The sequence below is a fragment of the Leptidea sinapis genome, chromosome 1 (genome assembly GCF_905404315.1).
Source record: "Leptidea sinapis chromosome 1, ilLepSina1.1, whole genome shotgun sequence".
NCBI lineage: Eukaryota > Metazoa > Arthropoda > Insecta > Lepidoptera > Pieridae > Leptidea > Leptidea sinapis.
The window spans coordinates 9,607,650-9,626,588 of record NC_066265.1 but is presented as its reverse complement, the minus strand read 5'-3'; the positions used below and the strand labels follow the sequence as shown (position 1 = coordinate 9,626,588).

Here is an 18,939-nt window from a genome sequence, read left to right as displayed (position 1 = left end):
TTATTAGTGAGATTATCAGCATTGTCATTTGTCAAATACAATATCTAGCTTGATAGTATGTTCCTAGACATTGCTTAAGTTAGTTATTATTATTTGGATAAGCTGTTGTGAACTTGGTATAAAAATAAATCTTATTCGAATAAATCCTATAAATACGCTGAAATCACAATTCTGATAGGAATTTAAATTTAAAATACTTTTAAAGTTCAGATTATTAGTTCTAAGAAATCTAAAGTTGCCGTGAAAAATTGTCTCAAACAATTCCTTGAAAAGTTATAATTTTAAAAGTAATGTGTATCAGCTTTTTTTTTATTATTATAAATTACTAGACAGGAATATAGATTAATAATGTTGTAAGTACAAGATCCTGTTTTTTGATTTTAAAATATACCGAAATATATTTAGCACTCAATGATGTTATTTTTTTTATTTAGTTAGTTACGGGGAATACTTTTCTCACTGCAATACTATTATAGGCATATCGTGATCTTTTGAAACTTTTACTAGTTTATGGAGTTGATATTACAACAGCTTTGTGTAAAAAGTTACTTGAAATCACCTTCTTAATTATAGTCTGCCTACACTTTAGTGCTCAAATTTTATTTTTAAACAATAAATATCTTTAATAATTCACATATATTTGTCATTACGACTTATTATTTGGTATTGCTGGGTAGCTAAATCTCAAATTAAACTTTAGTAATTGTTTTTGGGGAGAACTTTCATTAAGTGAATCTAAAAGTTTATTTCATCTACTATTATGAATACTCACTAGATTGTCTTCGAAGTGGGCAGTCATATCATTTCAAAGTATATTCTGTAATTATAAATTGTCTTATTCCCAAGGAGAAAGGGTTTCATCATATTGTAAACTATTGTCATACAATTGATATTGGAGTTTTTATGTAATGACATTTCAATAATAACAAGGTAGCACTTTTACTTCGAATTATCTTAACATATTTGAGGATAGCTATATATAGATAGGATAGATATGTAGGATAAATAGATAGGATAGCAAAGATGTACTCTAATGAAAATATCGGCTATAATTACCACAAAGAATTACCAAAATCCACCTGGTAGGATTTCAGATTAGCTTCCCAACCATTAACCCAAAAATTCTGAGCGGCACTACAAATGCGCTCGTCACCTTGAGAAAAAATGTTAAGATCATTTGCCCAGTAATTTCACTAGCTACGGCGCCCTTCAGACCGAAATACAATAATGTGTAATTACTGCTTCACGGCAGAAGTAGGCGCCGTTGTGCTAACCCATAATCTAGCCGTACAAAGGAGCCTCCCACTGGTGTATTAGTGAATATAGTATTATTTATTGCGTTAATGAATAGCCGGTCACACGATGTGATATAAAATAATTAACGATTGTAACATCTGTTCTAACCATGAGAGTTAAAACATTGTAACTCCGTGCATAGTAAATTATACTACACCACACTGTCGCGGCAATTTCTATTAAAATCTACCTTTAACTTGGAGTATCTCAAACCATTCAATAAGAATATTATTATTTAAGTACCATTTTAAATTTAAACTACTTGATACCGATACGTAAATGCCTAAAAATATTGAAAGAAGCCAAGTCGTTCAATACTTAAAAAAAATGTTATAATTTTTAATTTATGTTCTATTGTTAATTTATAGAGCATGTATGTTTTTTTTATAGTATTATCTCAATATTTTGTAATTATTTTTGAGATAAATAAAGTTTACGAAACCTTAAATCTTAGACGCATTAAAAAAATTAAACTTAACTTTTTTTTTCCATATTTAAGATAATAATATGTATTTTACTGATAATTTATAAAATATTAATTCATTATTTGCACATACAGATAAGACTGTTAATAACATTGTTAAATTTCTTTAGGATAGTAGGTACTACCCTAGTATTAACAGTTAATTTTTAGTTTTATTTTCTAATATGATTTCCAATTTGAAAATCGATTTTAATATGTTTCATTGACTGAATTTAATTATATTTTTATATTATATACCTTTATAATACTTACTTAAATAAATTTTGTTCAATCTTTCATATTGTGAAAGTGTCCAAGAGTTTTTTGCGGCGTTTGAATCTATAACAGCGGAGATTTAAATCCGAAGCCCTCGTCAAAGTTACTCCAATAATTGTGTTTTTTTTTAAATAAATGATTTTTACGATAGTTAATTATTGAAAAGTGAAACTATAAGGGACACATTTTAAATGTCAAAATACGATAAACATAATGGAGATAATGAATATAATGACATTCCTAATGCTAACACCAAGAACAAATATAAACTTGTTATGCTTACTACTCGGTAAGTTGATTCCTTTGTTTGGCGATTTATATGCTTTTACAACATGACTCCAGAATATATACGCAACAATGTGTTACTTAATTCAAAATAATGGTTAAAAAAACGTTTAAGTGGTAAAGGTTTTTTATACAATTATGCAAATTTCTATTTAACTAATAAATTTTATTGTAATGAAATTTTATTTAAAAAAAAGAAGCCCGACGAGTTTTTTGCACCAGTTCTCAACACTGAGGCAATAAATTCGAATATTCAATAAGTGATTATATCCTACGTTCTATAAAAAATATTAGAATTTTATAATTTCAACCGAAAGTTACTTTTGTATTCATGCTTTCATGAAGGTTAACAATAAAAATCTTTGTAGAAATGGCAGACAGAAGCTTTTTTTTTTTGTTGATATTTTTGCAAGAATTTTCAACAAGTGAACTGTCACTTCGATTTTTTATTGGGATTTGAGCAATATATCTACGTAATTATATCTTTAAACTAGCAATTCAATAATATGTAATTAGAATCTCAGAAACGGCTCCAGCGATTTTAATGAAATTTTGTATATAGTTTCGGGGGCGAGAAATCGATCGTTTTCGAGGTTTCAATTTTAAAAAAATTAGTTTTATCCGTGTTTTAATGAGAGACTGCTACAATAACATTAGAATACAAAGGTAAATTTCGCCACTATATATGACTATAATAGCTCAGATGGACATTGGGTGATCCGGAAAGCAGAAGACCCCGGTTCGGATCCAGATGTCCTATTAGTTTGTTTTTGTTCAAGTTTTGTACCTTCTTAAAAATCCGAGCAAGGCTCGGTAGTCCAGGTACTAACTATTAAACTGAGAGAAAAGCTATTTTGGGTATGTGCATATATAATCTGTACATACATACATAGAATTGTTCTTCTTATAATATAACCTATTTTAATGAAGTAAGTACTTGGTAATTTACTTAAGTGTGAATGAGAGATTTTTGTAATTATAAAGTGCATTAGGATATATTATATACCAACAGTGGTATATGAGGGATTTAATTTATAATATAAGTAGATAACGAAATTTGGTATTTACCTACCTAGGTATAGGTAAATATTATACTAGTGGAGCCGACAGACGTCCTGTACACACGTCTTTAATTTGGAAAATCGGTCCAGTCGTTAGGTGGAGTTCACTAACATACACATGAGCAGGAGAATTATATTATGTGGGCGGAATTCAGAATCTAAACCATTCTCGAATCCACCTGCAGGCACACAGACAGTTTCATTAAAATCGTTCAAGCCGTTTAGGAGGAGTTCAGTTACAACAGACGCAAACAAGAAATATATATATATATATATATTAAGATATACCTCACTGTCATCACAATTTATGGACGTATTTTACTAAATATTTTATATATAGTTGTTTTATATCAAAGAAAGCACAGATAACATGTGTATACACCCTATTATATATATTATATTTCAATATATAAGTTGCTATAAAATTAGGTTACAACTTAAAGATTAAGTTGTAGCAATATTGGTATTCTTAAATTAGAATTAGATTACTAGTGATAGGATTAATGATTACTACCAGTATACTTAATATAATTTTACTTATATTAGTTTAAACTAGTAATTGGTAAATTGTTCTTGTAAGAATGGTCTCATGGTCGAAATCAATCCCATAGAATATATTTATTACTAGCTGACCCGGCAAACGTTGTTTTGCCATATAAAGTATAATCCACGCGATAGTTTTATAAGTAATAAAATATTGTCTATATTATAGCCATCATATCATATATGTACATCATTTTGTTCTATTGTCAATAGTTTTTGCGCACGCAAAAATAGGTTTTCGATTTTACACCTTGTGTTACATAATAGCAATTTAATTACGGATCCCTAATTTTGAAAAAAAAAAACATAGCCTATAGCCTTCCTCGATAAATGGACTACCCAACACTGAAAGAATCATTCAAATCGGACCAGTAGTACCAGAGATTAGCGCGTTCAAACAAACAAACAAATAAACAAACACTGCAGCTTTATATATATTTATTATTTACTACAAGTAGGTAGGTACTACCTCTGTTATGAGTTTTTTTTTAAATATATAATTAATAGTAAGTACCCAATTAAATACAATTATAAATTACGTTTTTGTATTCAAATTGAAGTCTATCATTTACAACAAACGTATTTTAGTGATCATAAAATGTCGCCTGAAAGAGATTGGCAATGGTGATAAAGTTCTATAATTGATTATTATTATAATTAAAATCATAAATATTAATTTAGAAATAATGCAGAATTTTCTTAGTGGGTGCTTCTGGTACATTACAATTCAAGCTGTTGAACTATCGATAGAGTTCCTAAGTGGTATATGTTAGGCCGCAGAACATTTTTAAGGCAACAAATATAGATACTACAGAACCTATGTTTACCATGAATAGTGTTTGAATAAAATAAAAAATAATAAATATAATATATAGATAAAACACTTTTTAAAGGATTAACCGCGTGTCAATGTAACTTTGTTTTTACATTAGATTTTTGCGTTAAAGTTACAGGGGACCAGTCCAAATGAAAACGAAAATACCACCTTCTCACGACACGCCACAAGTTAGGATATCATCCTCACCATCTGGATGTGTGGCGGTCCTCCACAGTGCGGTTTTCAAGGAGCTTTCTTCCACGTACTACAAAGCTGTGGAATGAGCTTCCTTGTGCGGTGTTACCTTCAAAAAAAGCGCATAAGGAAGGTGTCCTTAAAGGCCGGCAACGCTCTTATGATTCCTCTGGTGTTGCAAGAGATTGTGGGCGGCGGTAATCACTTAACACCAGGTGCGCTCGTTTGTCCTCCTATTCCATAAAAAAAAACGAGATCTGGCAAGGTCTTGTGTAATTATTCTAACTGTTTTAACATTATATTTAGCATCAAAGTTACATTATTTTTTTTTATTATTTTAGCTAACCCGACGTTTCAATATTTAGTGTTATACTTAGGTACTTAGTATTTATATCCCACAGATGGTGGGTGTTTTAAATTTTTTTTTAGTCACTCCTCTAGGAAAATAGACAGTCCCTTGTTTTACCTATTAAAAATATACTGATAATTTAATTAACTTTAATAGTAGTAGTAGTAATAGCCAAAAAATGGAAATATATATAGATACATATTATTATTTAAAATTGGATATCGATTCCTGTATTCTGTGAATTGGGCTTATAAAATAATATTTTTCTTTTTATGCTTAATGGCCGTTCCGAATATACTATCTACAGATAGACATAAACAACTACCTTCTACTGTCAGTAATTAGCTGCCAATAATCTAAAGCTGTCCCAATATACCCGATAAGTCATCCTTATCGCCTTATATTGCGACGCGTGTATTGCAATTTCCATACAAACTTCTATCGCTGGTAAGCAATACGTCGTCCCATTGACAGACAGCGTGTACGGATAAGGTTAGTTACCGCCGATAAGTTTATTGGGACAGAAAAGTCAACGATAGTTACGATTTTTATCTCAAGTAAGATAGACTGCAAATTGGGAACGGCCGTAAAACACTTATTATAAATCATATTACACCTTACGGGATGGTAAAGAAAATATGAATAAAAGGTAAATGAAACATTGTGTATCCAGCAGGTGTACTTCACGTACAAGGATGATGGTGATTCCAGTGCATAGGACATAAGGTCTTACCACTAGAAGTGATGCATCTTGCACTGAAATATCAATGAATATAATAACTAATGAATGTAGAGAATTGAATGGAAATCCGACGCCATCAATTGATGCGTCAGCTAATACTATTGTATACATTAGCAATATTATGATACATTACACTTGCGTTGGGTTGTGACATAAGCGGTAGCGGGAAAAAGAATGTAGAACTAAAAATAGGCTGGAGTTTGTTCGTTTCCGACTAGATGAATTTCTTAATTTATCTCGTTCGAGCCGGCTGTATCATCAGTCAAAACGTTATACCAGTGAGAGGCTCCTTTGCACAGGATGCCGGCTAGATTATGGGTCCCACAACGGCGCCTATTTCTGCTGTGAAGCAGTAATGTGTAAGCATTATTGTTTTCGCCGTAGCTAGTGAAACTACAGGGCATACGAGGCAGAACATCTTATGTCTCAGGGAGACGAGTGTAATTATAGTATAAGTATATATATACTATATATATAAATATGTAAATATATATATTTAATAAACATTAATACTTTATGAATACAGAACAAAAAAATTATTTGTATTTCGTATTGCAACAGCGCTTTGATGAGGTTTTCTCTGCTGCCATATGCTGCTTAAAGTCCCACCATTTTCTTAACAATAAACCGCGATGTGCTCATAACTCGCGCCACACAACGCTTAAATACCCCTGTAAAATAAAAACTGAACACTATAGAATTATATTAAGGTCGGTTTTCCTATAAAGTCACCGTGAGAAAATATGTCGAAGTCTCAATTCAAAGGCTTATCACCGTCGGGAACACGAGACATCATTTTTATCGGGTAGTTTAAAATCTTTCTTGGAATTTGATCTAGCTGCAACATCGACAGGTTCGTCTTGCTTAGTGTGGCCTGTATTAAGGCTGGATGGTATGTGAATCGCGAATGGAAAATAACTAAGGTTTTTGCATAGTTTTTGTAAGTGTTTTTTACCAGTAGGAGGCTACTTTGCACAGGATGCCGGCTAAATTATGGATACCACAACGGCGCCTATTTCTGCCGTGAAGCAGCAATGTGTAAACATTAATGTTTTTCGGTCTGAAGGGCGCCGTAGCTAGTGAAATTACTGAGAAAATTATACTCAACATCTTATGTCTCAAGGTGACGAGCGCAATTATAGTACCGCTCAGAATTTTTGGGTTTTTCCCTTATGTTATCGTAAAAAAAGGGGGAATGGTGTTTTTATTTTATTTTACAGTCTATTATTAATACATATAAATTTGAAGTAAGGAATTAGTATTCAATTACAATTTGTAGTTTACAAGTTAAATGGAGTACTGTTCTCACCTCTGGGGCAAGCGTTCTCCAGTACCAGCCTCTTCCATTTGACCGCATACAACGAAGAGCGGCTCGAATCATCGAAGATCAAGTCATCTCCGATTGGCTTGATTTCTTGATTGCGTAGAGATGTAGGTTTTCTCTGCATCTTCTACCGCATTTATCACGTGGAGTTCTCAGATGAGTTGTTCGGGTTGATACCAGCAGACAAATTCCATCGGATATTACGTCAAAATGCAAAAGTCCACCCGCATCATGATGACGTCCAAGCATACTAAAACCACGCGATTTGTGAGAAATTTTTGCCTTTTTTTCAGAACTGAAACGATTTAGTTGTCTTCAAACACAGGGCATACTTCCTTTTTGGTACCTCGTCATTGTGTGCAATCCGGAGCTCATGAAAAATTCACATCACAGAGATATTTTTTATGGAAGATACAAACGAGCGTACGGGTCACCTGATATTAAGTGATCACCGCTGCCGACATTCTCTCGCAACACCAGAGGTATCACAGGAGCGTTGCCGCCCTTTTAGAAAGCGCGCTTATTTTGAAGGCACCCATGTCGTATCGTCCCGGAAACACCGCACACGAAAACTTATTCCACAGCTTGGTTGGACGTGGAAGAAAGTTCCTTGTAAAATCGCACTGCGGAGGAACTCAACACATCCAGATGGTTGGGATAGTATGATATTAATTCCAGAATTGTCTAATGATGTACTACTAGACTTTTTACTATAGACACACTCGTGACGTCATCAAACATTGAAACATATGGTCAAATCAGTCGATTTCAAAAAAAAAATCAGTCTATCCCTTTCGTGTGACTAGCGCCATCCTTTTTCCTCGCCACATGTGCTTCCCGCCTGTGATCAATGATCGTTTTTTATCAATGAATACTTTTTACAATTTAAATCCATAGGTATTTTATGTTGATAACACATTATCGCCTGTAAAACATCGTCATTATTTTTTAATTTTTTCTGCAATATATGTTAATAAGTAGTGTCAAATGTATTCAAACTTAGAATTATTATGAAGTGAATGTGTATGAATATGCTTTAACTTTTTTTAAACAATTAAATAATAATTAAGTTGGCTAACAACTAACTGCGGACGATTGCTCTAAATGTCGCTTACCGCTTAAGATCCCTACTAAAAGATATATATTCGTTATAACTCAACACTTCGTAAATACATCTCGTTCCTCAATCTTTTGAATTGTTGAAAAAAATTGTGGAAGTAGTTAGTTATAGTAGTAGTTATAATTCGCAAACTCTCGGGCGAGGCACCCGAAATGTAACTAAATAAATATCTCAACAATTGTTTATTTAAAAAACACCGCCTATGGAAAAGTAAAGAAAACTTTTTTATAAGTAGGTTTTGGTGTGGTTAGATGACTATATCCCACCAAATATAACGATTTTATCTAACTATGAAACATCAAACTAATCCGCAACAGAACTTCTTTAAAATACAGATGGTATTATCCTTGCTGTGCCTTGTGCTATATATTTTTTATGAAAAAAATTGATCCAAAAGTAACAAACATTAAAAGTAAAAGCCTGTATACTTATGTATGCTCGCAAGAAGTTATTTTTCTTTGGGGTAATAAGACAAAAATCCTTAAAAAATACGCCTACATTAAGGCGAAGAGTTAGCAGAAAACACGCAAACAAGGTGTTTTTAGACAAGTTTTGTGGTGAAAGTATAGCATTTGGAGCTATGAACCCTACTTAATCCTGTTACACATATCCTTGTCTTATTTGTAGGTTGCTAATGCTTGCTGTTGGTTATAGTTAACACTGCTGAGCCTTTTTGAACTACCACTTTTCTTTGAAGTTAAACAAGTTTTTTGGCATGGCGTGACGCTTTTATTTGGTACTTCTCTCAGAAAAGTTATTCTTATAGCTTGTACTTTTTTGTGTAGGTTCATTTATTCAGATTAGTTGTGAATAACGAGGATTGTAAGCATATAAACTGTTTTCCACCCAAGAATTTTGAAAATATTGGCTTGTTTTTGTTACATAGATGGCGGACCGGCAGCCGTGAACTCATATCGCTCAAGGTCGCTGGCATTTAGTGTCGCCTTAACGTATATTGAACAAGAAGTCGAAGTTTACGAGGCAGCCTGCGTTTGGTATTCGAACACAATTAATATGGATTGCAGAACAAATTGACACACACGTCAGGAATATTTATTATCTGTGCGATATAAAGTGACATTTAGCCTGGCACCGTATCAAAACATCGAAGCATTGGCAGCTGTCAGCTGACTTTATCATTTTTACTATTTTATTAATCTAATTTTGCACGCAAACATTTTAAGTAATGTTAATTGGTGTAGAAAATAATTTTTAATAAGTGCTAACGGTTTTTTTTTTCTTTTGAACTCAGTGCTAAATAGGCAAATGCACGACCCACAACAGCCGTAGACAGACAGTAGTTAATGGTATTAAAATATAAACAGATCTAAGTATCGCGGAAGTCCTAGCGAAGGTCTCTAAGAAAAAAGCGACTGTACAAAACGTGCAGTGATAGATTGACAGATGATGGCTACAATCTTAAAAAAAATGGTGATAGCCGAAATTCACTACGTTTTAAGCAACTGTTCTCTTTCAAACTTAGCCGGATTATACTTCGTCGCCATTTTTTTTTATGGAATAGGAGGACAAACGAGCGTACACCTGGTGTTAATTGATCACCGCCGCCCACATTCTCTTGCAACACCAGAGGAATCACAAGAGCGTTGCCGGCCTTTAAGGAAGGTGTACGCGCTTTTTTTGAAGGTACCCATGTCGTATCGTCCCGGAAACACCGCACAAGGAAGCTCATTCCACAATTTAGTAGTACGAGGAAGAAAGCTCCTTAAAAACCGCACTGTGGAGGACCGCCACACATCCAGATGGTGGGAACGATACCCTAATTTGTAGCGTGTCGTGCGAAGGTGGAATTTGGCGGCAGAAATCAGGTTAAACAGCTCTTCGGAACACTCCCCATTATAAATGTGGTAGAAGACACACAATGAAGGGACGTCTCTACGCAATGCCAAGTGATCCAGCCGTTCACAATTCGAGCTGCTCTGCGTTGCACGCGGTCAAATGGATCGAGCAGATACTGGGGTGCGCCAGACCAGAGATCACAGCAGTACTCCATGTGTAGCCGGACCTGATTATATTTTCTCTTTAAACTTATGTTAAATCACTGCACGCTTCATACTAAACTATATTTACTCAGGCAGTCCCACCCCTTTTACGTAGTATTTACATCCTCTTTGAACAATAGTGCTGTGGTTAATGGTATTCTAATATAAATAGATCTATCTATCGCGGCAGTATTAGATGGCATTTACATACGAGAAAGTATTATCTCCAGACGTGAGACGAATATCGGACAGTCTGTCGAACAGGTGATGCCTGTAATGAATAATGATCTATGGATGATAATTTTGTGCGCGGTATTTTTAGAACTAATACACGAGTCGCATTATTATTCTACATAACGAATAAAAGTTTAAATTAATTCTCATGAATATTATAATAATGAAAGTGGTATTACTACCTGATAGGCCAAATAAAACAACTGGGTCCCGGGTTTGCGTATTGTAGATGATTATAGGTACTTACTATAAGCCCAAGATGAAATACTACGTGGAAGGATTCCAAAAGCTAGTTTTCCTATTATTATGATTTATCTTCGTGTGATATAAACATGCGTTTATAGAAACCAAAGTGTCAAAGAGTAATAGATATTTAAAACGAGCCTTGTTGCTACGGAGCATAAAGCAAAGTAAAAAAGTGTAAAAATCTGTTTCGATTTTGGAACATCATCAATAAGTCGAATTGACGTGTTTCCAAAAATATACTGCTGAGGGTGTGATGATGTACCGCATTCGAATGTCAGTAGGGTCCGCATCATTTTAAGAATATTTGGACTTTTCTATTATAATATAAAATTATTATAGCTCATCGTCGCTCAGAGGACATTGGAGAGGGCTATGCTCGGAGTTCCCCTGCGAGATCAGAAATGGCCTCACTTCTGATTCGATCCGTAAGAGAACTAAAACTATCGATATAGCCCACATGGTTGCGAAACTAAAGTGGCAGTGGGCAGGGCACATAGCTCGACAGAAAGATGGCCGTTGGTGTAATGAAGTCCTCGAATGGTGACCACGTACTGGATGACATAGTGTTGGTAGGCCCACCACAAGATGGACAGACGATCTGGTCAAGAGGGCAGCGCAAGACCAATCATCATGGCGATCTTTGGTCCATAAGTCTTCCGGCTGAATGATAAAATTATATTACGTAAGAGGTCTTTTCTTGTAGCTTTAAACTGCTAAGTTTTACTTGCCTACACAACTTTTACTTCCTCAAAATTAGGTAATTCAACTTATTCCTAGTTTCGTGGAAACATATTCGGAACAATTTAGTGCGAAAGTAATTATATTATTATTATAATTGTAAAAAGATTTTAATACAATTTCATTTCTACATCTATTTCTTAATATGATGTTGTGTTGCCAGTAGAATAAGTTCTTAGGTACTGGTCTATTGTCGAACATGTTATAAACTTGGATAAATAACTGGTGTTTTCGTTAAAATAACTAACAAATTCCAGTAAAAGTATAATCGCGTGGTTACCCGAGCGCTACACAAGGGGAAAGAAATATTGAAATGTCATATATCGTTTACCGATGTCTTTTTCTGTTCCCCGCGAGCAAATGCCGCTACTTTACTGTCAATGAATATCAAATAATTCCAGATTATTGTGTTTCAACATGAAACTTAACTTTAACGGCCAAATATAAACTGAAAAGTATGAATAATGCCTGTATGACTCACTTTGAACTGATAATAAACTAAAATTGTACTTGTGTTATTTTTACATTAATTGCGTTTAATATTATTTCTTTGATCATTACTACGTCTAGATAGACTATGACAGCTGTGAAAACGTCTATAAATATTGAGTTTAGAGTTAATTTCTATTTAGATCAATGCACGCACACTAACACAAAGTGATATACAAATCGCGAGTGTAAGATGAAGCTTGTCACGCACACTAAAATATTGAACCTGGCCTGTTTTTATCGGTTGTCTAACAGCAAGAGACGTATAAATTTTCTATGATAACATAAATAGGTATAATTTCACTTAATATGGTTAAAAAAGATAAGTTGAAACGATTCATATTGCATATAATTCTGTTAGCATCGATACATATGTTTATTGTTTACATATTCATAGCATTGTAACAAAGTAAAAACTATCTGTTAATACGGCTTTACTCACGTTTTTTTCGGTATCGGTACCGACTCAGTAAGATGTGTGGTAGGTTCGTGGTAACGTCCCACACGTTACCACGAACCTACCACACTCACGCTGATGAAGAACCTCCGAATGGTCCGAAACTAGTCGGTACCGACACCGACAAAAACATGAGTGAAGCCGTATTAACAGATAATTTAATAATGACTCACGAAAGTTTTAATAATTTAAAAGTAAAAACTGTTCATTTTTATTAAGCCGAATCAAACAATACTGAATCCAAAAGTATAAGTACTTTATAGAATTTTTGCCTGTTTTTTTTTATACGTAAAAACGTACCGTACGCGGCGTCGGGTACGGGTAGCGTACGGGTCACCTGGTGTTAAGTGATCACCGCCGCCCACACTCTCTTGCAACACCAGAGGAATCACAAGAGCGTTGCCGGCCTTTAAGGAAGGTGTACGCGCTTTTCTTGAAGGTACCCATGTCAAATGTTTGTCTATCTGTACGCAAAAATAGGTACCTACTTAGTAGATTTAATGAGTATTAACAAGAGGTAAGGACACCATATAAAACGTTATATTCAGTCATTATATTTTTGATTCTTTATAGCTTCCAAGCGGAGGACGTCACCGGCAGCAACAGGTACATTACATAATATCTACAAATTATATAAAACAAAATCTTTTACTCAATGACGAACATCTAAATGAAATACTCGGACCCTTCTTCCGTTAAAATTACCACATAACTCCATCGGCACATCACTAAAATAATCAATACCATAAACTGTATTTTTTTAAATTCACATTCCCGCGCTTTTTTACCGCCACTATTATGTCATCTACGTACAGTTTTAGATCCCCTAATGAATAATAAATTGTCTAATTATTATCCCCATGAGTGTTGTTTGATATATTTATAATTTATTTAAAATAACGAGTGTATATCTATGTAATTTATCTTTCTTAGCGACCTAACATTAATGGCTTACGATGGCGTCAAGATGTCGGTTACAGACACATTTGAATGTTTTCAATTTGTACTTCCTCTATTGATTCATAATGTTTTAATACACAATACGTTACCTAAGTAATCAATATTTTAATTATTTCGCTAATATTTGTTAGTTAATGATATTTTTATAATAATAACAACTTCAAATGATAATATATCCAAAACTGTATAATTTATAAATTAAAAAAATAGTTTGACATAAATTCATAATATGCATTCTACTGAATATAATAAGTCATTTTAAAAACACAAACTATTCAGTTACGTAAACTTTAAATAAACCTTCACTGAGTATATAACACAATTGATATCAAATACTTATCAGATAACCATAACCAATTAAACCATAGACAACCAATGTTGACCAAAAATAAGTAAGTAATTACATTGAGGCAACACCTGCCTACTAATAGATAATAAACGTGACGTGATCCACAGTGAGCGCTCACACTTATCGTATCAATAATTAATCGACTATTTCTGTTTCGAATACTAAAGTATTTTATCGAAAGAGGACTTTTTGTAACACGTGTATTAACAGTGTTGAATACCTACCTAAAGGAGACTTTGTTTTCACAAAACCCGAGGCGCTTTTCCATGTTTCAAAATAAGATGAGTGTTTCACAAAGGGTCCTAGAGAAATGCATCAATCAAAGAACAGCAATCAAACATATAATCAAATCCGGCAACGTCGAGGGCAGTTCAAAGAGCACAAACGAAAGCCACAGATAACAAAAGATAAAAACTTCCGAAATATGACTAATATCTGGCGAAAAATGAGTGTCGATATCTATAGCAGCATCGAGAGGGAAAAAGAAATTCAAAAGAGGAATACTACGAATGAAATTTCAACGGGACAGATACGAATTTCGAATTCGGAATGATTTTATTGATACGATAGGTACAGATTATTGACATTCCTTTCTCTCTAATATTTGACTGTTCATAAACTGTTTTGAAATTTGGAATTGTTGTTTAAGAAGAAATAAATTTTGAATTTAGAAAAACTGGAACAGCAAATATAATGTAATAAACAAAACAGAATGTCGAACTTAAAGTCATCGATTGAAAGCGAACTAGCGAACTTTTCTGTCACGAAACCTCTTTTCAATGCACGATAGCTTTTACTTCTATTCACGTATCGGCATAGTTTTGCGGCTGTGTTGGATTGCGTATTGAATATTGACCTCTATTACATCGGGATAGAGATGCCCATGCAACAGAGAAGTGGCATAACAAAGTTTGTTATTTCTTTGTTTGTAAAGTTTACGCGTGCGGTAATCTTACTGTTTCGTTATATTTATGGGAGTGATAAAATTGTTTGCGGCCGTGTTTAGTTCTCTATCGAGCACCTGTCCTGGTTTTTTATCGAAAAACCATTGACAATAGAAATGGTATAATATAATGCGTATATAAATACAATTAAGATAGTAAAATAATCATTATTTTAATTTGATGGTTGCTAATAAAGTTGTTATACGTAATAGAACATCTAAATAATACCTTTTTATATTTTTTATTTTAAAATTACGATGACCTATAATGTGGTCATTTTATTTATTGGCAATGAGTATTCTACATCTTTTTTTAACTAAGTGCACTTAATTATAAATGTTTTTTTTTATAAATTTAACTGGAAATATAAAATGTCATTATGGTGCCGTTATACCTTACAATGAATTGTATTAAAACACACGATAGGGACATTTACAATGCAAATACTAAATTACTTTAAGTACCTATTATTTATTAATATGTAGGTAAATTGAAAAAAGGCTGACGAAAAATGAAGTTGTTGTAGAATAATGGCTTCGTGCACGCAATCTAAATTTCGGTCTTCATTCGATTCGTTTATATTGATAGACAATTTCATTCAATCAATCAATTGAGTCAGATTAGAGTAGCTACAGCGTGACTTCTGTAGTCCTGTCTTAGTCTGTGTTAGGTACTTCTTGTACCGCGTAGTTTTAAAATTGGAACACATTAAATATTTAAAAACAAGTTTCGTTCGAATTTTAAATTATTAAAACCGTTAGTGGGTAATATGTAAATTTAAAAAGTCTTTTAAAATAACCTAAACAATAGAAAATTGTAGAAAGTAGGAATGCGTTAATAAGGCCTGTGTGACCCCGCGCCTTATCTCTCCATCTGCCCTCCCCTACTAATGAATATTAACTAATAAACTGTTGTGCAAAGTGACTTCAAGTGGTAATTATTTGTGTGACTCACTCAGTGCCCGAAGCTATACCATACCATACCGTGCGGTACTCGCGCGATACTGTAGTGATTGATTGCTTTAGATCAGTGATTTATTACTTTTCAGATTTTCCTTACCAAGGGTAATTGTTAGTAAAGGACAAGAATGAGGGTAGTTTAGTATGCATTGTATATACGGGTAGTTTGAAGACTACATGTTATGAAAAATGCCCTGTCATGAAAAAAAATAACACAATAATATTTCGGATAACTATAATTTGGTTTCCGAAATAAATATATATTAGGTACTAGATATATTCTTTTAATACACCTAGGAAACATGAAAATTTTCGTGATGGAACCAACATAAAAAAAGCTGCAAAAAAGATGGTTAAGTTCAGGTTGGTGAAGCCTTCTAAGCTAAATCTGATAGTGGGTATATTTTGTTCACTTATCGATTAAATATCCCAGCACTAGACACAGCTAAATATGTTAATCTTAGGGTGACTGTAGGAGTGCTATGTGATCACGTACGCAACGCCTTAAGTCGTTGTAATATTATAACTGTACCGCATACTTTGTGGGCCTTTTCCTCTTGCTACGGCTAATATAAATTAAATTTTAAAGACCGGGAGGATGTATGCGTAGGGCGGGGGGGAGATACTCGTAGTGACGTGCTGTTTGCATACCGGGCAGCGTGCACGAATTGCCATCACACTTATCATGTTTATTGATTGACACGCCATTCATTTACTTCACCATCTACCACCGACCATCTGCCACCGTGACCAGTCACGTGGACATGCTTTTAAAAGTTCACAATGCTGATTGTACCTTCTTATTGCAACAATCTCCTTTATATACAAAGATGTGATGATGATTCACAACTTTGTATGAAATGAAAAAACAAATTAAAAAATATTTATTTTAGTAACAAGTTAGGAGAGGAACACCTATACCAGAACGGCGCGTTCTTCCATATCAATTAATATTCACAGTACCAAAAACTAGGGACCACAAATTAAGTCTATAAAAATATAATATTACAAAAGAAAAGTATTATACGTTGTATATCAATGTAATTCATCATTATTTTTTTTTGTTGCGTGTGAATGACTAAATAATAAAATAAGAAATAGACAAATTTGCCAAAACCGAATGAATATTATTACAATTTAAATTAAAATACGCACTGCATTATGACGTCGTCTAATAGTGCCTTTAATAAGGATTGAAAGTAAATTTTTATTAAAATCGACTCTAAGTCCACTTTTAGTATATTTTCTCGCTAGTCTCATAGTATCGGATTAGCCATTCACGCACACTAGTACCTAAAACACAGCAGTGTGCACTAATTAGAGATATAGACAGTTATAAATATATAATAACTATATATTATAACACTATATTTATATTAAAAAAATACAACAATAAAAATTTATAAAAAAAACTTATACATTAGTAGGTATATAAAGTTTCTTTAACACAAAGGTTTATTACTATCTACGCGAAGACTAGTGGGAGGCTCCTTTGCACCGGATGCCGGCTAGATTATGGGCACCACAACGGCGCCTATTTATGCCGTGAAGCAGTAATGTGTAAGAATTATTATGTTTCGGTCTGAAGGGCGCCGTAGCTAGTGAAATTACTGGGCAAATGAGACTTGACATCTTCTGTCTCAAGGTCACAAGCGCATGTCACGAGGGGCTGCTGAAAACCAGTGTTGTGTTGATGTCTTCTGCACTAACACAAATTTGTACTGAATCAGATCTTTTTTTAAATTATTGTGTTTTTCTTGCAAATAAAGTGATTTATATACATACTAATCTTAATTCCAAATATTTACAAGTTGCGTACTATATGTACCTGCCTAACTACCAAGTAAGTGAATAAGTTATTTTAAGACTACCTCCACTATGCTAGGCAGCATAACATTATAGTCTAAAGTAATCGATGCAACACAAATATAATCGAGAATCAATGTTATTTTGCGAAACGAATCACCATTGTTCCTACAAAAGTTACCGGCGCGATGCGTGAAAAGAACTGCTCCTTAAGCTGTCAATTTTCTTTTTTCCTTCGCTGCCGTATCGGGCTGAGCATCAAACAGCCAAATTAGTTTCGACACGAAGCCTGGTGGTCGATTGTCTGCCAACAATGAAATCGATACGACTTCCCCGTTTCAATATAGCTTTTTTCTGTTTCAGACAATAAGACAATACGATAGACGGCACGCGACTACAGACCGTTGAAACACGACTGGCAATCGAGGCAGTTCAAAGAAAATAATGTCGAGTTCCAAGTTTGAATTTGGAGGGTATTTCGTGCAAGGGTGACGCGAGCTACGGTGCTCGAGTGGTCAGTATGCGCCCGGAGTGAGCGCCGAACGGACGTGCGCACTCCGGATGCACCCCACCGGCGCGGCCAGTCTGACCGCCGCACCAGAGGCGGAGGTGCAAGCTATGCACTCGATGGACTGGCTCTTCAAGAAAGAAAGAATTTATCTACTGGCGCAGTTCTGGCAACAGGTACACTCTTACCCAAACCGATGAAATTTACCTTTTTATTGGGCACCAGCACATTGCCAACCTGATATTGAGATGATTGAGATAGGCCACCTACCGTGATCAAAATCATACTGCACCTACACTAAAAACATGTTCATACACTGACACGCTCTACCTCTAAAGGCAGAAGACATAAGTGCAGTGAAATAGGTGCGACAATTTAACCCCGAGAGAGCACTGCAATAACGAATTACTTTTGCTACTACCCGCAAAATAATTATTCTCTCAAATATTACTGAGAAGAACGGAAAGACCATCGTATTAGAATCGACAGCTTGAATATTTGAATCAAATTAATATGTATGTCACATATAGAGACACATGAAACAATCTAACCTCAGTACAATTAAAAACAATTAGTTGTTACGTTTCTATGGCACAAAAACCCCTCGGCACGGTACAAAATCAATTAATAGTAACATTATAACCGCAATTAACCTGTGGTAGGGTCGCGCCGCGGGCCGTGGGTTGGGGTCTTCAGAACCCTGCCCTGTAGATACAATTATTATCTATTGTTCTAATAATCGTTATGCAAATATCTGATCGACTTCGCAATGATAATA

The 18,939-nt window shown here is 34.2% G+C and overlaps 1 protein-coding gene across 4 annotated transcripts in view; it reads left to right on the top strand.

The window, feature by feature from the left end:
• Positions 1 to 18,939, top strand: part of LOC126967500 (homeobox protein cut) — a 156,413-nt gene that overhangs the window by 1,960 nt on the left and 135,514 nt on the right. For all 4 annotated transcript variants that reach the window (XM_050812180.1, XM_050812341.1, XM_050812102.1 and 1 more), the window contains exon 2: positions 18,017 to 18,337. In XM_050812180.1, coding sequence (XP_050668137.1) covers positions 18,215 to 18,337 — 123 coding nt within the window. In that variant the 5' untranslated portion in view covers positions 18,017 to 18,214. The remainder of the gene's footprint in view (positions 1 to 18,016; positions 18,338 to 18,939) is intronic.